Here is a 24,468-nt window from a genome sequence, read left to right as displayed (position 1 = left end):
GAGCCGTGTCTGGTTAAAGACTGATACAATAGGTTCTGTTAGGAACCGATCCTGTTAGGGATCACTCGATTAAGGGATGGCTAGAATACCCGGTTAAGGGTTGAACCCTGTTAAAGGTTACCTTGTTAGAGGATTTCAAGAACTCAATGGTTTTGAGTCACCCTGTTAAAGGATTTGCAACAAGCCTGTTAAAGCTACCCTGTTAAGGGATTTCTCAACTTTTGAAGTGGTTAGAGATCAACAGGTATTACAATGATCTGGTAACAGCACTCAATGCCAATGCAGATCCACTTAAGCTCCTCTTCACCTTCTGCACTTACACTCTACAGGTATCACTTCTCTCCTTTGGTCTGGCAAGAATCGCGTATCTCTTCTCTTGGATACACACACAACTTTTGCCAACAACCCTAGAAAGATTCACAACATCGACCTTATAGGAAAATAGATAGGTCGGTAGCATAAACCATAAACCCTAAACCTATTAGGTTAAGGAATTCAAACGGCTCAATCCTGATCGTTGAGCACACTGCATTAATCTCCATCGTTCATTTTCCACCGATTTTATGGCGGTTGATAACCCATCACATGTTATCACCATTTACAGACTTCTCACATTCCCGAGGTAGGTAGGAACAATCTCCTTCATGCAAGATCCTTCACGCAAACAAGGCTTCACATGGCAGCATGATCAGTTCTTCGCTATCATGCTGACTCATCATATAAAGTCACCGGTTGAGCCACACAGGCTTGAAGCACTTCAATCGGAAACCCTGAAGTTGAGACTACCAACTGATAGTCATACATCGCTTCCATGTGTCGGTTCCCATAACCATATGTTGGTTCACCTTGAACAAGCACACCGCTTCACTTTGGCACAAATGTCGATTCATAGTGCTATACCGGTTCTCTTCTCTTCATCATATTGACATCAATGATAACACATAATGTCATTATGTCCTCATACCGGTTCACATAATACCAACAATCTCCCCCTTTGGCATTGATGGCAATATGCAAAGATATCTCTTCGCTTCACATCTTCTCCCCAATTTCTGTAGATATCTTTTCCGCTTCACATCTTCTCCCCAATTTCTGCAGATATCTTCTCCGCTTTTTCTCTGCTTCACATCTTCTCCCCCTTTGACAACAATGCCAAAGTGGAGGCACAAGCTTCCCTATTTCATTATGCTGCTCCCCCAAAGGAGTAGCATCCTTCAACACATCAATCCAAAATAAATTTGACTATGCAATACGTGACTGATGTGGAGCATATGCTTTTAGTTTACCTCCTGAAGGGGCAACACCCCTAATTCACCTCTTAAGTACATAAATGTAGCCTTTGGGAGAGGCTTGGTGAATATGTCTGCTAACTACTCCTTACTGGAAACATGCTCCAGTGCAATCTCTTTGTTCTAAACCTTTTCCCTTAAGAAATGATACTTAAGCTCAAAGTGCTTGGTTCTAGAATGTAAAACTAGATTCTTGGAGATATTAATTGCACTAGTATTGTCACAAAATATACTTACCGATTCAGATACATGAACTTTGAAGCCATTTAATACATGCTTCATCCAAATCGTCTGTGTGCAGTTCATGAAAGCTACAACATACTCTGCTTCCACAGTAGATTGAGAGATACAACTCTGCTTCTTACTCATCCATGAAACCAGTCTACCACCAAGAAAGAATGCACCACAGGTTGTGCTCTTCTGGTCATCTACATTACCAACCCAATCAACATCTGTGAACACTTTCAGGTTAAAATCATTATTGTATGGATACCATAACCCATAGTCAATAGTTACTTTCAGATACCTAAGAATCCGCTTGACTGCAACCAAGTGGGATTCTCTTGGACTTTTCTGGAACCTTGCAGTAATGCCAACTACGTGTGCAATATCCAGTCTGCTATGCACTACATAATGCAATTTACCAATCATTGATCGGTATTCCTTCTCACCAACCAATGCTGAGTCATCCTCTTTGGATAGTTTACAATCGGTTACCATTGGTGTACCAACCGGTTTGCTATCTTCCATGCCAAAGGTCTTCAACACCTCTTTGACATACTTGGACTGAGTGATAAAGATTCCATCTTTCATCTGATGGATCTGCAATCCAATGAAGAACTTAATGTCCCCTATGAGTGACATCTCAAACTCTTTCTTCATCTCATCTGCAAACTCATGACTCATCTTGTTATCTCCACCAAAGATAATGTCATCAACAAATACCTCACAGATCAGGATCTGATCTCCTTCAGACTTCAAGTAGATATTTCTATCTTCACTTGTTCTCTCAAATCCAATCTTCACAAGATGGGAATGCAGATGTTCATACCATGCTCTAGGTGCCCGCTTTAGACCATATAAGGCTTTATGTAGCCTACATACCATGTCACTGTCTTCAGATAGGGCAAACCCATCTGGTTTCTCTATATACACCTCCTCTTCAAGTACACCATTTAGGAATGCATATTTTACATCCATTTGATATACTTTGAAGCCTTTAAAAGCTGCATATGCAAGAAGCATACAAACTCGTTCCAATCTGGCTACAGGAGCAAAGGTTTCTCCATAGTCTTCTCCTTCTTCTTGAGCATATCATTTGCACACCAATCTGGCTTTGTTCCTAGTCACTGTGCCATCCTCATTCAGCTTATTTCTGAAGACCCATTTGGTACCAATGACATTTTTATGCTTCGGTCTGGGTACCAAAGACCATGTACCATTTTTCTCTATCTGGTCAAGTTCCTCTTCCATTGCCTTGATCCAGTCTTCATCTTTATGTGCCTCTTTGAATGTTTTAGGCTCAAATTCAGAGATCATACATGATTTTTCTCTAACCTTTCTTCTTGTAAGGATTCCTACATTCTTATCTCCTACGATCTGCTTAGGATCATGATTCAGCTTAACATACTGAGGAATGGTCTTGATGGATTCCTCTTGTTTTTCTTCTTCATCCTCATCTCCATCAGTATCAGCATCTACATCTGTCGGTGTAGGAACATTGTTACTGGTACTCGGTTGACTGACAACCGGTTCCTAGAAGGTTGCAGCCACTTCATTTACCACTTGCTTACTGTCGGTTTCCTCAGTTTTCCTAGAGGTTTCATCAACTCTTACATTGATGCTTTCCATAATTCTCTGAGTCCTATTATTGAAACACTCAAGAGCTTTGCTCTAGGTGGAATACCCTAGGAATATTCCCTCATCACATTTAGTATCAAATTTGCTCTGGTGTTCACTCCTCTTGATGTAACATTTGCTACCAAACACTCTAAAGTCGCTAACCACAGGTGTCTTATCGGTCCAATACTCATAAGGGGTTTTATCCTTACCTTTCTTGATGAGTAGCCGATTCATTGTATAGATTGTAGTGCTCACCGCTTCTCTCCAAAAGGTGTGAGCTACCTTTCCTTGAATCAACATGGTTCTAGTTGCTTCAACCATAGTCCGGTTATTCCTCTCTGCTAGGCCATTCTGTTGTGGAGTCTGAGGAGCAGACAGATGCCTCTTGATGCCATGTTCTTCACAGTACTTGTTGAATTCACCGGAAATGAATTCCCCTCCTTGATTAGTTCTCAGGCACTTGATCCTTTTATCGCTTTCCTTCTCCACTAATGCTCTGAAAGCTTTGAACTTTACAAAGGCTTCAAACTTATCTTTCAAGAATGTGACCCACATCATTCTTGAGCAGTCATCAGTGAGAATCATGAAGTACCTATCACCCTGCACACTCCTAGTTTTCATAGGACCACACAAATCAGTATGCACAAGATCAAGCAGATTGTCAGTAGTGAAAGATTTACCTTTAAAGGTTAAGGAAGACATTTTCCCCAATTGACATTCTCTGCACAAGGTATTATCCGGTTTTCTTAGCACTGGCAATCCTCTCAGTAGTGAAAGATTTACCTTTAAAGGTTGAGGAAGACATTTTCCCCAATTGACATTCTCTGCACAAGGTATTATCCGGTTTGCTTAGCACTGGCAATCCTCTAACTGCCTTGATCTTACTAGCCTTCACAATGTTATCAAAGTTTACATGGCAGAGTCTCCTATGCCATACCCAGCTATCATCAAATTTAGCCATAAGACATGTACTTATATTTGCATTTAGCTAAAATAGATTACCTTTGGTTTGCATGACGGTGGCCACCAATTCTCCATTCTTTCCTTTGATTCTGCACACTCCATTCTTGAATTCCAGAGTGAGACCACTGTCATTCAGTTGGGCAACACTTAGTTTGTTGTGTCTGAGACCATCAAACCAGTACACATTGTCAGCACTACTCTTTCCATTCAGAGAGATGGACCGTCTGCCTTTGACCATGCATGGTGCATCATTACCAAAGTGAACCACACCACCATCATACTCTTCCAAGGATAGAAACTTGCTCCGGTCACCAGTCATATGGTGAAAACAACCACTACCAATGATCCACTCATTGGAATTATCAAACCGGGAGACAAGAACCTTTTTGTCTAACACATCTTCCTTGACAACAACAAACACAATATCTTCATTTTCTTCATCCTCTGATTCCTCATCTGTGACACCTTCATCAACTACCACAAAACAGTTTCTCCGGTTTCCTCCTTTGAATTTCTTCAACCTTTCCGGTTTGTCCTTGTTGTCGCCATTAGGACAATTTACAACAATATGTCCTATCCGGTTATAAGAAAAGCATTTCAAAGGAAGCTTACCTCTATATTTGTTGGTTCCTTTAGGAAGTTTCCTGGTAAGGAGAGCTTCAAATGCCATTAGAATCTCCTCATCATCCATTTCTTTGCTCTGTCTTGGTTCACCACTAGTGCTAGCTTCTTTTCCTTTTCTAAATGGTACAACAGAAGCTTTAAAAGCTAATTCGGTCTTTGAAACACTACCATCAAAGCTATTTAGCTCATAGGTTGTCAACTTTGCAATGATGGAGTCTAGGGACACCTTAGTCTTGTCTATTGATCTCATCTCCTGAATAGCAGCAACTCTTATTGCATAGACCGACAATAGGGATCTCAGGACTTTGCTTACCACAGTGGAATCTTCCATTTTACCACCTGCATGCTTGATATCTCCAACAATGGTTTTGATTCTTATTCCATATTGTTGAATAGTCTCACCTTCAACCATCCACATGTCTTCAAACTTCCCTCTAAGGCTTTCTTCCTTAGCTTTTTTTACATGCTCATCACCACCATATATTTTTCCAAGAGTATCCCATACCTCTTTGGGATTTACCTTATCTTGGACATCAATAAACTCAATGTCAGATAAACTACTAATTAGGGCTTCCATGACTTGCCCATTCTCCTGCATCTCTCTCTTCTGGTCATCAGTGAGAGTATCGGTAGGGGAAACATAGGCATTCTCAACATAGCTCCAGTGTTGAGCACCCATGCTTCTGATAAATATCTTCATTCTATCTTTCCATATACTGAAATTTTCTCTGTTAAACTTTGGATCTTCCCTCTTCATCATTAGACTGGGATCTTTACCTCAAGCGGTTAAGCTTATAACACAGAGGACCTAGAAGACGTTCTGATACCAATTGATAACACAATGATGAATGAATAGTACCCAACCGGTACTGAGAGGGGGGGTGAATCAGTACAGACAAAAACACACTCTTGAATCGGTTTGTCTACAGACACTATGCATTGACAGACAAACAGTGACATCGGTTCTTAAACAGAGTACAACCGACAAAACCCAAAATAACAAAGACAAGCATAAAGTGGTTGACACTTATCTTCTCATACAATCTAACACTTCATTTCCATTTCACCCTAATGCATGAACATGTAATCTACCATCAAAGATATACATATAAGCAACTAGATCAACATGATTCACTGCTAGACATAAAACAATATAGCATCGCATGAAAAGGACATCACACATGACACACATATTTTTCACGTGGAAACCCAACTAGGAAAAACCACAGTGGGGATGAATACCCACAAGCTTGTTTTTGAACTCTTTAGAAGTTTGCTCTGTTAGGAGCCTTGTCTGGTTAAAGACTGATACAAATAGGTTCTGTTAGGAACCGATCCTGTTAGGGATCACCCGGTTAAGGGATGGCTAGAATACCCGGTTAAGGGTTAAACCCTGTTAAAGGTTACCTTGTTAGAGGATTTCAAGAACTCAATGGTTTTGAGTCTGTTGGCATATGGACACTCCAATGAGACATTGTGTGTGATTGAAGGTTTTGTCATTGATGGCAACCTTGCAATCCTATGGCACTAGCAAGACATTATACCGGCAAAGCATTACTCAAACAAAACAGTGTATCGACATCAACAAAATCAATGTACACCGGCACCTACACAGAAGATGTACACCGGCATAGAAGATGTACACCGGCACAGAAGGAAATATGTATACCGGCACAGAGGTCGACAAGATTTTTGATATGTAATATTTTGTTTATCATTGTAAGCCGACTTGGCAAATTGTAAAATGACTCTTGTATATAAAAGAGATCATTGTAGGCATTTGTAGGATATGGAGAGAATGTAATAAATAAATTATAAGGTAAACCTAATGTGCGAATTGTAGGTCAAGGGTATATGTAAAGAACAGAGCAAGAATCGGTACTGAATCTGGCATTGAAGATGCTATTGTAAAGCAGTACAGAATATTGGATTTGTTTAAATCCTCTTTGTAAGTCAATGTGACTTCTTGTTCAGCAGTGAGCTCTAGGCAGTTGGCCTTCCTGCATGTGCAGGCCCCTATTGTAAGTAATATTCTCTTATTGGCCAGTAAGTGAATATTGTGGGTCACAAATCCCACCGAGGTTTTTCCCACACTGGGTTTCCTCATTAAACATCTTGTGTTATGGTGTTCTTTTCATGTGGATGCTTTTGATTTTGTTATTTGCATTAATTCTTGCATACCGGTATACTGTTACTTTATATTCTTCATATTCAATTTTAAGAAAATTTCATAACCGGTCAGATACTGATTCACCCCCCCTCTCAGTATCTGTGGGAACCCTAACAATTGATATCAGAGCCTGGTCCTCTATTTTCAGAAGCCTAATAGCTTGAGGAAGATCTTGACACCGGTAAAGATGGAAAATCTGATGAAGCAAGTTGAAGGAGCTCTTACTGACTATGACGCCGAGAAGTTGAAAAATATCAAATTAGAAGATGATTTAAAAGCAGCTCAGGACATTATTCAGGCACTTCAAGAAAATCTTACTATTACAAGAAACAAGAGAAGAGAACTTTGTGAAAAATTGCAAAATGAAAATGATGAAAAGGAATCATTAAATGATATGATAAGCAAATTGAAACAAGAGATCATGACAACAAAAAATGAAATGCAGGACATGACTATGAGATTCTGCAAAGAGATTGAGGACAGAAAGAGGAATGAAGAAGAATTGACTAGAAGACTAAGTGATGCAGCAAATGAGAACACAAGACTTAGCTATGAAAATGATATGTTGAAGACAGATCTGATGCATACTCAAAATGACTCGAATGAACTAATGAGACAAAAAGAGATCTTGGAAAGGGAATTGGGAACTGCAAATCAACACAAAGAAAAATTCAAGAAAAGCTCAGAAGAACTTGGTACCTTATTGAAGAATCAAAAACCCAAAGGTGACACTTCTGGAGTTGGATTTGAAGTTGGAGAAAGCTTTGGTACTGCAAATACCCAGGATCAAAGCAAACCGGTAAGACCCTCTAATACTTACAAATTCAATGGAAAATGCTTTAACTGTAATAAATATGGTCATAGGGCAAATGAATGTAGATCTAGGAATTATCAGAACATCAATCCTCCCACCGGTCAATGCACCAAATGCAACAAAATTGGTCATAACTTTGAAAATTGCAGAATGAATGTAAGATGTTATGTTTGTGGAAGATTTGGTCATTTATCAAATAAATGCAGAACACAAACCGTCATAGGTTATGGGAAAGCTATTCAGAAAAATAATGTAACTTGTTATGCATGTAACAAAATTGGTCATATTGCTAAATTCTGTAGAAGTAAAGGTACACCGGTAGATAACAGAAGTACTAGCTTGAAAGGTAAAGAAAAGGTTGAAGAGGTTAAGCAAGAATTTTCAAAGCAATGGATTAGAAAAGGTGATCTAAATATTGGGGTTACTCCTCCACCGGTAGAACCAAAAAATGCTTCACCGGTAGGACAATATGATGCTCCACCGGCAGGACAGAGCAATGCTCCACCGGTAGGATGTTCTTCATCAAATTGAAGAAAATTATCTTGAGGGTTTGGCAATTTAATGACACATGTGCTATTATTCCCTCGGTTAGAGAAAAGAAGTTGAAAATCCTTCATTACCGGCAAATAAAGTTGAGTTAATACATTACTGGCAGACAATTAATGTGGTAGGTGGCAGAAAAGACTTTATACATTAAGTTTTGGCTCCATTTCATTTCACCGTGAATTCAAACCTTCAGAGAGCGCGAAGATTTCCAAGCTAAGACATTCCAAGCAAAGAGGCAAAGAACTTCAACAATCAATCCATCTAAAGTCAGAAAAAGGTATTTATCATCATGGCATCCTCCTCTACACCTGAATTCATAGCAAACCCTACAGTAGTCAAAGTTATAAAATGACCTAGGCCCATGTTTGAACTAGTTCCCAAGGTAGCTAAGAAAGATGACAACACAGGTGCTTTTTCCCAAATTCCAAAGGGTGTTGTTTATGCAAAAGACCCTAGAATGTACATTCATTACAACATAGAGGAATTAGGTGATGAAGAAATCAAAGACATGTACAAATTTGTTATATGTGACAATGCCGAAAATGTGAAACCTGAACACAAAATTGTTGAAACCCTAGGATTCACTGAAATCCTCTGCATTCCTGAATTTCCCAAGGAAGTAATTAGGATAGTTCTCAGCAGGGTACATGGCTCATTCTTTTGGCTTGACTCAGTGCATAAAATTACAAAGGTAGCTATGAAAGCAGTAACAAGGTTACCTTCCACCGGTACCAGACCCAACAAGACCAAGAAGGTCTCCAATGACCTAGTAACGAAACTAACTGGTGCAACATCCGACAAAAGATCATTGAGGGTTAATGATGTAACCGATACAAATGTGAGATTCATTAGCATGATTCTAGGTTACAAGGCAACTCATGCAAATCGGCTTAACTCTGTTTCCAGTTTATGCATAAAAAGTGCTTATGACATGGTTAAGAACAATGTAAAAATTGACATCTGTGAATGGTTAAAAGATGAGTTAATTGACAACTTGGCAAAAATCAAGAAGGATAAGAAAGGAACCTTTAAATTTGGAAATTTGCTTGTATGCTTAATGCTACATATAACCAAACAAGCTCCCGGTATAGGCAACAAGGATTTTGGATTTGACATACCGGTAGGAAAACAATTGTCTGACTTATTCAACAACATGGGTGAAAACAGAGAAAAGAATATCCATGAATATTTTCAAGCACTAAAGGTCAAAATGAATAAGAGGATCAGACTATCATAGGAAATTGTCAACAAATACAAGGATGACATTTGTTTTGTAATAAAAAAGGATGAGATCTGGATGGAAGCAGTCATCCCAAGAACAATCTAGGTTACAAAAATGGGGTATGAAACAGATGACCACATAGTGGAAACTTATGCCAAAGCACTTCTGGAAGCCCCCCATGAACCAAAGGAAGAAGTATTTGGTAGTGCTGAGCACATTGAAAGTCAAATTCAATCCAAAAAGAGAGTAAAGAAAGTTGAGACATCTGTGAGGAAAGGAAGCAGACAAGCAAAAGCCTTAAAAGATGATGTACTAAAGAAAACCGGCATAATAGAAGATGAGTTAGCAGCCCAACAGCCTGAAACTCATCTATCACCGGTAGATACATCCTCAGAAGGAGATATGCTAGCAAATTTCAAAAGAGTTGTTAGGAAAAGAGACCCCTCACCGGTATCCACTCCTTCACCTAGAAGGACAAGACAAAAGCAACAAGCTGTAAGGTCTCCAGTCAAGAAAGCCACACCTAAGAAAAAGCTGACCCCCAAAAGGAAGAAGAAGACAGACACTGACTTGGCCCCTTTTGACATATTACAGGATGAAATCACAGAGGAAGGAAAATTGAAAAACATAGGGAAAATCTATGACACCCTATCAAAAGATGAGAAAGGACAAATTGAGGAAGGTGTTATACTACACATGGACACGTATAAAAAGTTTTTGATGCAAGTCTTAAATGAAATTCCTGATGAATTATATAAAAGACTTGAGGCCAGAAGGCAAGGAATAATTGAGTTGGATAAGAAAATAAAAATAGAGAAATTACTTGCAGTATACTCGGCCAACTCACCTAAGGAAATTGATGATTTGATAGCTCAGGCCAACCGGATAGTCTTTTCCACTGCACACCGGCAAATATCATTAATGGCAGGTAGAGTTACTAAAGTTTCAATTGAAATAGAAGATGGTGTGGGATAGATTCTTGATTGAAAAAGAAAAACAAGAAGAATATATGAATCCCAAGCCCATTCTGGTATATCAAAAGGACAAAGGGAAAGGTAAAGTTGGTGGACCGCCAAGTATCAAGATAAGAGACAACTTACCCCCACCTCCTTTAAATACTCAACCGGTAAAAACAACTGTAGAAGATCAACCGGCAACTGAGAGCATGGACACAGAGGATAACAATCCTAATCCTGAAGTCCTATATACTGTGAATGTTGATACTCAAAAAATCAACATAGTGGTAGATAAGGATACCACAGATAAATCTGATAATAAAGAGCAACTGGCAACAGGAAACCAAGAGCAACCGACAACAGATTCAGAGAAAAAGAAGGAATCTGGAACACAAACAGAGCTAAAGGCTCAAGAACAGATGCCACCGGTAAGAAATGATGCAAGAAAAACTGTGGAGACACAAACAGACCTACCAGAGGTCAATACCAGCATGGTCCCTTCCACCGGCACTCAATTTACTATGTCATCATCAAATGTAACAGAGGTATTGCTCGATTCTATCAAGAAAATAACCGATTATAGCTCACAAGCCTATAAAGCAATAGATGATTCAATTCCAGTTTTGAAATTAATAGCTCCAAATTGTAATATAGCCAACAAAGATTCTTTAGGCCAGTTGGATACACTTTGTAAACATATTTTTGGAAATTTTGAGCAAACAAAGGTAGAAACTGTAAAGGAAAGTGTAGAAAAAGAAAAACAGAAATTCTTTGAGGAAGGAATAAAGAAGTGTAACAGGGAATTTGACACACTTCTATCGGAACTGTGCAATTTATTGAAAGAGTACAAAACTCTGTATAAAGACACCTGTAAGATAAACTTTTTGACCACGGATGTAGACAAAAAGATAAGCAAGATATAGGAAGAGATCAATAAACTTGCTGATAATTTTGTTAACTCACCCGATACATTATCAGTTTTTGAGGAAAAGATATCAAATTTTGAGGAAGAATTGCTTAAATTAGAAAGAGAAAAAGAGAAAATAATAAACAAGGAAAATTTTTTGAGATCTAAAGTAAGTCCAAGATTGGACTACTTAGCATCTCTGCATAAGGAAATCTCAGAGGCACTAAAACAGGGTAGCAAAACACCGGCAGAGCACTTGCAGCATCTCACCGGTACAGTACACAGAACTGAGATAGCAATAAAGGAGAGCAAGAAGTTTATGGATGGTATAAACTTAATTTTGGGAGATATTCTTCAGATAATAACTACCCAACTACAAGGTTGAGGTTATGTATTGGTACAACTACAAATCTACTAACCTTTGTCATTGATGCCAAAGAGGGAGTAGTAGATGAGAAAATTCAAAACATAGGGATCACATGCTCAGGGGGAGCCCTCATATTTTTGGTAACATTTTTTTTGGTATACACATTTTTGGATATCTTTTTGAAATTTCTCATGAGTGTTGCCATCAATGCCAAAGGGGGAGATTGTTGGCATATGGACACTCCAATGAGACATTGTGTGTGATTGAAGGTTTTGTCATTGATGGCAACCTTGCAATCCTATGGCACCGGCAAGACATTATACCGACAAAGCATTACTCAAACAGAACAGTGTACCGACATCAACAAAATCAATGTACACCGGCACCGGCACAGAAGATGTACACCGACACAGAAGGAAATATGTATACCGGCACAGAGGCTGACAAGATTTTTGATATGTAATATTTTGTTTATCATTGTAAGCCGACTTGGCAAATTGTAAAATGACTCTTGTATATAAAAGAGATCATTATAGGCATTTGTAGGATATGGAGAGAATGTAATAAATAAATTATAAGGCAGACCTAATGTGCGAATTGTAGGTCAAGGGTATATGTAAAGAACAGAGCAAGAACCGGTACTGAATCTGGCATTGAAGATGCTATTGTAAAGCAGTACAGAATATTGGATTTGTGTAAATCCTCTTTGTAAGTTAGCGTGACTTCTTGTTGAGCAGTGAGCTCTGGGCAGTTGGCCTTCCTGCATGTGCAAGCCCCTATTGTAAGTAATATTCTCTTATTGGCCAATAAGTGAATATTGTGGGTCACAAATCCCACCGAGGTTTTTCCCACACCGGGTTTCCTCGTTAAACATCTTGTGTTATGGTGTTCTTTTCATGTGGATGCTTTTGATTTTGTTATTTGCATTAATTCTTGCATACCGGTATACTGTTACTATATATTCTTCATATTCAGTTTTAAGAAAATTTCATAACCGGTCAGATACTGATTCACCCCCCCCTCTCAATATCTATGGGAACCCTAATAGAGTCACCCTGTTAAAGGATTTACAACAAGCTTGTTAAAGCTACCCTGTTAAGGGATTTCTCAACTGTTGAAGTGGTTAGAGATCAACAGGTATTACAATGATCTGGTAACAACACTCAATGCCAATGTAGATCCACTTAAGCTCCTCTTCACCTTCTGCACTTACACTCTGCAGGTATCACTTCTCTCCTTTGGTCTGACAAGAATCATGTATCTCTTCTCTTGGATACACACACAACTTTTTCCAACAACCCTAGAAAGAGTCACAACATCAACCTTATAGGAAAACAGATAGGTTGGTAGCATAAACCCTAAACCCTAAACCTATTATGTTAAGGACTTCAAACGGTTCAATCCTGACCATTGAGCACATTGCATTAATCTCCATCATTCGTTTTCCACTGATTTTATGGCAACTGATAACCCATCACACGTTATCACCATTTACAGACTTCGCACATTCTCGAGGTAGGTAGGAACAATCTCCTTCATGCAAGATCCTTCACGCACACAAGGCTTCACATGGCAGCATGATCAGTTCTTCGTTATCATGCTGACTCATCATACAAAGTCACTGGTTGAGCCACACAGGCTTGAAGCACTTCAACTGGAAACCCTTAAGTTGAGACTACTAACCGGTAGTCATACAGTGCTTCCATGTACCGGTTCCCATAACCATATGCCAGTTCACCTTGAACAAGCACACCGCTTCACTTTGGCACAAATGCCGGTTCACAGTGTTATACCGGTTCTCTTCTCTTCATCATATTGACATCAATGACAACACATAATGTCATTATGTCCTCATACCGGTTCACATAATGCCAACAGTTTCTCCATCATTGTGCTCAAGATCATTTTTAGCATGTTCTTGAGCTACAAAAATAATAGCCAACCTAATCTCTTTTAGAAACACAATATACCTAGATTTTCCTAGCTTATATTATGCTACATAAAACATACAACAACATCTTGAACCATAGTATGTTCTATTTTGGTACTCGATTTGAAATATGCAATGCATCATTTGTGGTTCACACTATAACAAATCAACAAGTAAATGTGTGTTGATTTCTAAATATGAATTTTGAGATTGCACAAAGTCCATTTGATAAAAGTAGTTGCAATGGTATCACTCTTTAGAAACTTTTAGATGAGAGTTTAAACATAAAAAAGATATACAAGTTAAGAAAATGATTTGATTGCAAATGTCCTCAAAATGGAATTTGAATACAAAACTTCATTAATTGAATAATAAGTAACATTACATTAGTTAAAATTCACCAATCTATCAAAATAGAGCCTCAATCAAACCTAGGAACAAATACAACTTGATGTTTAAGAAATCAAAGACCAACACTTGCATATAATTTATATATTATCATTACTCCTAAACTACATACATTACAATTACTAACTTAAGAGCACACCCTTGCTAGGGCCACTATTGTTACCCCTTTTGTACAATTTTTGAATTTCATCTTCTAAAAAAAATAAACAAAAAAGGCATTTGCACCTCAATTCATGCCACCACCCTCATCATAACTACTCCCTACAATCACAAAAGAATGAAAACAAAACAAAAAAAGAACTAGGGCTTCATACGTGTTTATAAAAATAAGATTAAGTTAGATATACCCTTGCTATAAATGAAATCATAAGCATTGTAGAAAAGGTAGATATACCACATATCATAAATGGAATCATAATCATTATAGAAAAGTTAGATATATCACTTACTATAAAGAAATCATAGTCATTATAGAAAACAAAAAAACCTTCTATACAATTTTTTTTTTTAAATGAAAAAAAAAAATTCCAATAATAATAAATACAAATTATTATTATTATGTTTTCTTAACATTTATAACATTATTTTAAAAAATCAACAATGAATATGTTTGATGATAGAGTTTTCTAATCTGATTGTCTTTTTAATCTCAATCACCAACCTCTGTTTTACCTAGCACTCTGACCAAGAAAACTGACAGGCTTAAATATCACATAGGAGATGAAGGCACGCCTAAAAAATTTATATGGTTGTCTTGGTGGTAAGGACTGTCACATAGGTAGGAATGGCAGGCTAAAAGAGAATGGTGGTCCGTCTCTCATCAATAGCGAAAGGGGCCACAGTTCCACATGGGTCTAAGTTGGATGCTTTGTATGCTATCAACCCAACACTTCTGTCAAATCTGAAATTATGTTGTATCTAATCATTTCATTGGTAACATCTCTATACTTTCCTGCAGGAGAAACAATTGTTTACTTAAAATCCATTTGGATACATAAATGTAAATATCTTACTGAGGAATAAAGTAGCCCTGTCTTACAAATTTCCTTTGCTTGAAGTAGAAAAATTGCTGTACAATTTTAACACCACCCTACACCCAACAGTGAAAAATGGCAGTACAGAAGGTGGGTGTCCACACAGAGGAAACAGCTGAAAAGTTGCAATTGTAACGAACAACTTAGTTGAAAGTATAATAAGGCTGTAATGCATGAGGATAAGTGTAATTATAAGGTATAAAAAGAGGTGGGAACTATAAGACATGATAATGGCAACAAGAAACTTGTTATGGGGATTTGGAGTGCCTGCAAGATCTGAATGCAATAAGAAAAAGAGGACAATGAAAGAGCAATGGAAATGGGATAGAAAGGTAGAGAATTTGAAAATGTGGGTATTGGGGGTTTGATGCTATGTAAATATAGAAAGTATATAATACAGTGCATGTGATTGTGTAGTCAGATGAGGTGGACCTTGAATGAGGCTGTGCTTTGAGAAACCAGTCATTTATTGCAGGCCTCTAGATTTGGATGTATATTCAGTACACAGATAAGTTCATAGTAATTCTGTGTGTATTCACTGCAATTGATGGATGATGGGGACCTCGGATGAGAATGAGGCTGAATAGTTGATTGTAGAACAGCTTTTGAATAAGATGAATGAGGATATGGAGATATTTGTGCTACAAAATAGATTGAGTGGAAGAAAAAGACACACATACCAGGTAGAGGAAATGAAATTGCTTGACTGTTTACAGTTCACTTCATATAATCAAGTTAGTGAATATGCATACTACAATATGGAATCCTTGCAAGGCTGAGTAAGTTCAGATGGTTTGTTCTCAACTTCTCAGTCAACTTATATGCATGTTTCTGCAATTGGGTTGTTTTCAGCAGCTATATGCAGTCTCTTTTTGTTATGCATTCACAATAGGTTCTGCAAATCCAAGGAAGATTAGGTGGATGTGAAAGTGAGGCAACTTACATCTGGGTCTTTGGATGACAGTTGATGCCACATTGACAGATACTATAATTTGGGATACATTCCCTTGTATTTGATGAACAGTTCTGTATTTTGAAATAAGAAGAGGAGTCAAAGGTTGAATCAAAAGGTAGATGACTATTACTATTTGCAACTACTTTTTTTCTCAGAGGAGAGGAGTCAAAATTATATTCAGAATGTGAACGGTAAACTGAAAAGTAGGAGAAAAGAGTCAGAAATTGTGTTCAGAAGTTGGTTGTTAACTTACTTTCTGATATTAAGAGGAGTCAAAATTATATTCTGAACTTATTAGGCGGACTGTAACTACTATCATCCGATAGGAAAGGAGTCAAAAGTTAATGCAGAAAGTGGATGGAAACTGCTAATTTATGATACATCCTTCTCTATTGGAGGGACTCCACTTTAAGATATAAAAGTAGGAGATGCCAATACCATGATGTTAGAAATCTAAAGCTATTCTAAAATAATCTCTGTATTGTTGTTGGCACAGGCATGGGGCCGATTTTCAGGGAGATGATGAATAATTCGGTCATGGGTAGTGCAGTTTCTGCATTAGCTATGGCCTGGAAGAAGAGATATATCACTGATGATCAATGGGAGCGGCTATATTTTGAGTTTCTCTATTGTTGTTCCTTCTTCTGGAAGTACCCAATTCACATAGGTGCTTTCCTCATTTGTGCTCCAAGGTTGATCAGAATTCTATTGTTCTTCTATCCTCTGTTGATTTCCACCGTGCTTTTCTTGCTGGTTGTATTTAGCCTTGGCCCACAGTTGGAAAGAATGAGGGTTGATAGGGATCTACAGTGGCATAGGTTTAGAGAAGCAGCTGTGAGTGTTGAAGACGGTAACGGAGTTAGTTGGGCTTGTCAACAGCCTAATGGAAATATTGAAATGCCTAGCGGAGTCAATAGCAAGCTGGCAGAAGGTGCAGATGGTTGGGCAGAATGGACAGAGAGTCTTGAGAAATTAGACCGGTCTATTTTTTATGTAGAAAAACATCCCGGTAAAGAGAAAGATGACAAAAATCTTGACTTTGGAAACACTACAGAGGAGAAGGTTGAAGAGGATGGAGGAGGCCCAATGGGTGTTTCAGGCAAAAGTCTTATTCTAGGCAAGGTAAGAGAGCTTATGGAGAGATTGATTGATGAATTGGGTGGGAGAGTAGAGCTTGATGCTTTGAATGCTTTGGAGAGTATCACGCAAGTCCTGATTGAGAGCACAGGTATGGATGTTCGGAACCAAGGCATGTATACTTGCCCTTTTGACATGATAGAAGAGGAGTACGAACTTTCAGATGACAAGCAATTCCATAGAACTTTGTGTGCTGGCGATTCTGAATTGCTATCCAGACAAGGCACTGAGAATACTGAGATCCTTAAGCATGAACCTTGCGAAAATAAAGAGAATTTTTGGGATTATGAGTGCGAAAGAAATAACCCTAGCATTCTGGCCATGGCAGAAGCAGAGCTCAAGCAGTCATATGATAGGCATTTGCACGAAACAGGCAATGTTGGAGACTCTGAATGTCTTCTAAGCCCACCCAGAATTGATAGTCCAAGTGATGTGGGCTTTGATCACGCGTCAGGAATTTCCAAAGATGAAGAGGACCTCAGTGAAAATTTGATCTTTATATCTGCAGAGGATATGTTAATAGATGATGTTCAGTTCCAAACAACAGGTTATGTTCAAAACAGTGATTGCAAAGCCAGAACAAATAATGTTATGTCAGCTTGCACAGGACAGGGCAATGCATCTTCTGTATCTCAAGATCTAGAAACTAGCGCCGCTGTTCTAGACGGAGAACAGAACTCAAATAGGCTTTGGGAGTTTCCTCGGGACAAATTAAGAACATGTACAAGCCTGCCAATTGATGCTTTGAAAGATGAGTTCAGATGCATGGATGAACTCTGGGAAGCGCATGATCATTTTGGGGAGAAGGCCTCTGCAACTGGGAAAGAAAAAGATCAGCAGAAAATACATAGTAATAACTGCAACAGAGATCAGCAAGAGCACTCTCAACTTCCATCCTCCTCTGTACAAATCCCGGAACACAAAAATAAGCTGCAAAATCTGCTGTCTGGCAAGCTAAGAAACAGTATTTCAGAACCAATCACCTATTTAAAGAGACCCCAGGTTTTGACATCGCCTGTTATGCTTGTAGGGACAGCAGAAATGGATTTCCTTTGGGAAAAATACAATGATGCAAGCCAGGGATCACTATCTGCAAGGAAGGACTCCACAACAGACCATCGTGGAGATCTCCAAGAAATTCTGGATTCTGATGCAGAGGACTTACAGGAACCCTCCCAGGTTTGTTGTCTTCAAGCATTAAAATTTTCTAAAGGAAAAATGCCTTTGAGAAAACCCAGTTTGAAGAAAGTATCCAAGGCCTTGAAAAAGCTTGGTCTTCTGCCACTTTTCAGAAGCAGAAAAACATCTTGATTCTGAGTTAAAAGGTAAGAAAATATTTTTTCAAAAAACAAAAACATGCTTGACAATTGCCAAGTGAATCTAGATACAGGCTCATATAACATATGTGATCTATTAACAATCTGATATGAGTTTGTGTAGCATCATCTTTTGATCTGTATATCTATTAATGTAAACTCCTCCTGGAGGAATGTTGCGAAACCTAATAAGTTGCCTGCAAAGTTACCTTTGGTTTGGGCAGAGTGTATAATAGTCATAGACTGCTTCGAAACCTCATACTTTTGCAGCATGATTTTTAGTGTGGGGATGCAGCTTAGTTGAGTCATTTTAATTGGTTTGTACATAGAAAGCTACAAACATTAAGAGCTCAATTGAGTTATTTCAATCAGTTAGTGCATGCAAGTTGCAAACTATGTCTGTATATGATTATTAAATCAGAGTATACAATATGTTCATCTGCAATAATGAGCAGAGTTTAATTTATGCGTCAGAAAACTTGGATTTGGCACGTCCTACATTCTTTAAAATGTTATGTACTATTTTTGATCCTATGCTTATTGTTTGTAAGAGATTGGACGCAGGGCAAGAACAGAGAATCCTTAAAATCAATCTAAATGATGTTTAAAAAGTTCCTAGCTTTTGCATGCATACGATCCTGTTAATACCTTTGTTATTCATGAGCTTAAGCAACTGCAATTGAATTCTTTGTTTCCAAAGTTGTGGTAAAGTATGTGGCAAGAATGCCTTTTCACGAAAACTTATCAGCCTTAAATAGCTGAAAATGTTCATCCTGATAAGCCTCTCCATGCTTGGTATAACTCACAACTTAAGTACCTTGTCTGAGCAGTTGATTATCTGCTAGTAATGATTGTAGCCTCTCCATTATTCTGGTTTTGTTGGTAAAGTTTGTATAGATGCTTGGACTAGGAATTGCTGCCATGATCAATATTTGGCATACTCTCATTGTGCTCTATGTAATTTAAGAAGCATCATATTTGCTTATGCTTGTTCACATGAAATATAACCACATTATTCACTTAGAACCTTCAACTTTCTTTCTCTATTTTTGGTACGAGAGAAAAACTTTATATTGTATTTTTTTGGGGAATATGACAAGCTTGGGAAAGCTTTGAGATTCAGTGGTTCAAAGTGTTGATCTTACATTTCAAATTCATTCCTGAAAGCTCTTTTTTCGAAATACTAAGGACTGTGGAACCATCAAATCTTTGAAATTTATTTATGCCCCTCTTGTTTTTTCCAAATTCTAGGTTTGTTAATTGAAATCACATTATCCAAATCTTCCATAAAATGATTGCATATTCAAAAAGTTTACAAGTATTTGTATAAGGATTGAAATCACATTATCCAAATCTTCCATAAAATGATTGCATATTCAAAAAGTTTACAAGTATTTGTATTAAGGGTTTATGATTTTTTTCTATGATCGGGACACCATACTCTCTAACATTATCTTCCAACTATCCTTACCAATAACAGATTTTTTGTGACAGCAACCATAAAATTAATTTTTTTTGTTGAAACTCATGTTCTTTCTGATCTGATGCATCAACTGGGTTCATATATCTTCTGCTTGGAAGTTTTTCTGCAGCTTTTGTACCCTGAGCCTGATCAGTTGAAACTTAAAATCATAAAAATCTATATCTATCGGCTAAAATCATAAAAATCTATATCTATTGGCTAAACTGAGGTAGAATTATCTAGAAGAAGAGTTCCCATTGGGTACACCACCTCAATAAGCACCTTGTAAACTAGGGAAACAGCTATCCAGTTTCTACAATGCATCAAGGCATCCATGTCCCGCATGTATCATAATGATTGCCTTGGTGCATTGTAGAGACTCTATAGCCATTTTCTAAACCAAATCTAGAATGAACTGTTAGAAATTGTACTTACAAATTGATTTGTTTTTCATAGAAATGTAGAAAGCAAATTGTTTGAGTTGTTAAATTGTATCTCATAAATACTTTGTATTAGTGGAATATAAATCAAAGCTTTTTGTGCTTACAGTTGGGTATCTCTTCTGCCAATGGCTGTTCCTTTATTGAAGCATCTTATTGTTCCTGCATATGAATGTAAGCTATTCAGTGTTGGGGATGTATTGATACTGTTGTTTATAAAAAGGGTGAATGAAGTTTGTTGTTGTAGCTTCATCAATTTGATGTCTTGATGATCTTATAGCGTTGTTTATGAAGGAGCATCTGTTGGCTGAAAGTTAGATGTAAGGGGGTGGTAGAGATCAATGGCACAGTCACATATCCAACCAGAAAGAAAGAATACCTAGTTGCAAACTGACTTGTTTTTTAGTAGTTTATATACCAGTTCATTTGCAGGATACATGAGAAAGTAGAAAATTAGTAGTTGAAGAGGTATCAGTATTTGTTCATGTTTTTATATCAGATAGCAAAACAAATTTGGGGATGATATAGTATCCTCCATCAATATATATTGTACAACTTCTTCTATCAATGATGTTAAATCAAATCATTTATTTCTTTCATTTTAGTTATTGTATTTTTATAATTCAAATCAGTACAGATTAATCGAAGTTCAATTTCTAAGACTATTTTGTTAAATGTTTGATAATCTATAATGGATGTTTATGAATTGGATTGTGTAAAGTTGTTTTCATTAACATTTCATGTTGTACTTCATGATCCATCATTAGAATGCAGATAGTAAGAAAAGAGAAGTGATGATGAATCATGAAGTATGATCCAAAATATTGATGAAAAAAGTTTTACACGGTCTAATCTACAAACATTCATCATACAATATCATGAACTCTGGAAATTCAATGACTTCAATGTTTAATAATAGCCATTTTAAGCCTCTCATAATATTCATTCTAAATCCCTTCTAATAGAATGAAAAAATATTAAAAGAATAAATATAGGACCCAAAAATAATCACCAGACAATGTAATAACAACACAGCCCCACAAGAAAGCAGATATCAAATCTAGTTATATTGTGTTATCTACCTTTATTAGAAAAGTAGTTTAATACAAAAATAACTAGTATTGAAGATGGGAAAGACTTTAACAAAAGTAAAGGTTTTTAAAGGTCCATTATGGGACCCAAAGTTGGAAACACAGAATTGTCACAATTAAGCCCATGGGAAAAGGCCTCATAATGCTGTTTGATATTTTATCAACAACCCAGGTGGCAAGCACATCAAAAAATGGATATTTTAGTTGTACTAGTAGAAAAAACAAAGTGCCGACTTGGGAAATGCGATCTAGAAGCTACTACAGCCTTCCTCATGCTTACAAACCTCCAGAAGTCTATGTTAAAGTCACGGGAGTCTTCCATCTCTACAGTAAACGATGTAGATTGCAATCTGTTCTAATTGCAGTAGACAATTTTTTCAACGAACAATATACAACTAATTTGTTGTGTTCTAATTGCAGCATACAATTATTTTTTAATGAATAATATATAACTTATTTGTCGTATGATTGGTAAATTGGTGTTGGCATAATACGTTTTCTAATATCATGTGGTTTGAGAGGAGACTATATCTCATGACCTAATGTTTTATCACAAGAAGCTCTCATCAATTGAATCAGGATTCTCTTGTGATATGTTCTTTGGTACCACGTGGACTGAAGGGAGACTAAACCGTGTGACCTCATACTTTATCACAAAAATCTTTCACCAATTGAACTAGGGCTCTCTTATGACCACCTCCTACGACCTCATACGTAATCACAAGAAACTCTGATTTGACTAATTAAATCAGTACTCTTTTCCCACTATAAATTTGATTTTGACTGTCCTCCTTGCATCTAGAACATCCTATAGTCATAGATCTTGTTGACTATGTCTCTGATAATGACTTGAGAAGTGATAATGCAACCATGTCTTGGTAAATCTTTTGACAAAAAAAATGTGTTCTTGTCATTTACACCAGTGGTGAATGACACATGTGAGGAGGTGTGAAATAAAACAAATAGACTTGTTATTCACGGCAAAGACAAAGGATGAAACCTATCATTAATTAAATGAAAAAGTCATTTTCCCATATTTGGATGTTTTTAATTATAGAGATTCTAAATCTTTTCATCTGTAGAGTTGAAAGCACCAAGTTAATCGATAAGGAATGCCCGTTACATCAAAACTCATAAGAGGTGAGATTCATGATTGCAAACAAATTGTCTAATCTAAATATGGTAGGATGCATTATGGTGTGTAAAATCTGCTCGTGGGGAGAACTTGATTATTTCTTCTCAAGATTCATTATTATTTGTGAATCATCTATTTGTACAATATGTACATAGATACTTGGGATTCCTTCCACTTTTATGACTTCAAGGTATCCCAATGCAATCATAGAAAGATGCTATTATTTTTTTGTGAAATTGAAATTATTAGTAATATTAAAGAGAAATTATAAAGGATGAAGTGGTTACTGTATTTTTAAATAAAAATAAATAAAACATAAGTATTGTATAAAAGGTTGAGTAAACATAAATAGCCTAATTTTGAAATCTAAAATCAAACATGTGGGTGCTTCTATTAAGATACATATTTCACATTTTGAATTTCATGGTTTTTGACATATTAAGTTTTTTGTTGCTATTGTGTAATTTTTTGGACTATTTTAGTAGGTAAAGAACCATCACATGAATGTTTCGAGTGTTGAAATAACATAATAAAAATATAACAACAAAAAATATTTAATACAAATACAAAGTGATTAGGCCACTATATTTTAATCAATAAATAAATGAACAAACTCACAAATACAAATTGTATGCTTAGATCTTTTCACCTGCAAGAGAGACATAAACAAGACAAGCACACCAATGGGAAATTGCATTAGAGATTAAAAATCAACAAAGCATGTTAGTCAATCTAAACCTCTCAAAATTGTCTCATTGTCTTCTATCTCCAAGATTCAAGGTGGGCCTCACTTGGAAGAGCACTTGATCTATAAGATGACAACCTAAAGAACGAGATTTGAATGATGAACTAGAATCTAAATGGATGGAACTAAGATCCTAGTTGATTATATGATCAAAACTATTGATATGAAGATGATATGCAAAATGGAGGCGTGTTTCCAAATTGAAGGATTAAATGATTTAATTAAGCTATGATGAAGATGAAAATGCTATGGAAATGATATGCAATTAATCTAAATGATTAATCTAACACATGATATGATCTAAACATGTTGCAATTAAGATGGCCTAAATGCTTGAGAGAGGCACAATGAGAGCTCCTTGATAACCTGCAAAAACAACTATAATAAGGATGCATAGAGTGGATTGGATTTATAGAGAAAATAGAGAAATGGATGGTTGAGATTGAGTAATCTCAACAAGGGCTAGGATTGAAAGTTATCAATCCATGGGAGGAATTCAATCCAATCCCAAGTTGTTAAATGTCACTTTGAGATAGCTTGAGAGGATGCTAAGAAAGCATTAGGGATAACCTCAAGAGATGACATAATTGGATAATGCCATTATCTAAAGGAGCATGTTATTGTCCAAGAGGTAAACTCTTGTACAAAGTTGAGGGATCGCCAAAGGGACAACCATCATGGGCTAGGATGATGTCATGTAAGAGGCATTAAATGCTCTTTGAAGACTTTGGAGGTTAACTTGTTGAAAGTTAGATAACCTTACAAGTTTGGAAGACTCAACAAGTTAGCTTTTTGGAGAAGGTAAAGTCTTAAACACATTTAGAAGACTTTCTTTCAAATTTGGAAAAGCGACTCCCCCAAATTTAGGGATGTGACATGATTAGAAGGATTAGGCTAATTAATGAGGGGCTAGGGAGGTTCTAGAAGAATGTTAGCATGTTAATGAAAAATGTAGGAGAATGCAAGTGGAGGAAAATAGGTATTTTAGATAAAATAAAAGATTTATTTTAGCCAAAAGGGATGCAACTTGCATTTGTAGGATTTCGCAAGTGGGGAGGACTATTCACAAATAAATAATGATTTATTTAAATGCAAAGGGTTTTTTAATCAAATGT

At 36.9% G+C, this 24,468-nt stretch overlaps 1 protein-coding gene across 3 annotated transcripts; it reads left to right on the top strand.

The window, feature by feature from the left end:
* The first annotated feature begins 15,031 nt into the window (after window positions 1-15,031).
* On the top strand, window positions 15,032-20,896 carry LOC131051209 (uncharacterized). 3 transcript variants are annotated; one of them, XM_057985614.2, is made up of 2 exons: window positions 15,032-18,489; window positions 20,492-20,896. In XM_057985614.2, the coding sequence occupies exon 1, from the start codon at window positions 16,526-16,528 to the stop codon at window positions 18,473-18,475; it is 1,950 nt and encodes a 649-aa protein (XP_057841597.1). In that variant the 5' UTR covers window positions 15,032-16,525; the 3' UTR covers window positions 18,476-18,489; window positions 20,492-20,896. The 3 variants fall into 3 exon arrangements, with proteins under 3 accessions (XP_057841597.1, XP_057841598.1, XP_057841595.1); XM_057985615.2 differs by lacking the exon at window positions 20,492-20,896 and having other exon boundaries at window positions 15,033-15,755; window positions 16,524-18,946; XM_057985612.2 differs by lacking the exon at window positions 20,492-20,896 and having other exon boundaries at window positions 15,033-16,142; window positions 16,524-18,946.
* The last annotated feature ends 3,572 nt before the right edge of the window (window positions 20,897-24,468 follow it).

This window comes from Cryptomeria japonica, chromosome 5 (assembly GCF_030272615.1).
Source record: "Cryptomeria japonica chromosome 5, Sugi_1.0, whole genome shotgun sequence".
NCBI lineage: Eukaryota > Viridiplantae > Streptophyta > Pinopsida > Cupressales > Cupressaceae > Cryptomeria > Cryptomeria japonica.
This window is presented reverse-complemented; position numbering and strand designations above follow the sequence as displayed.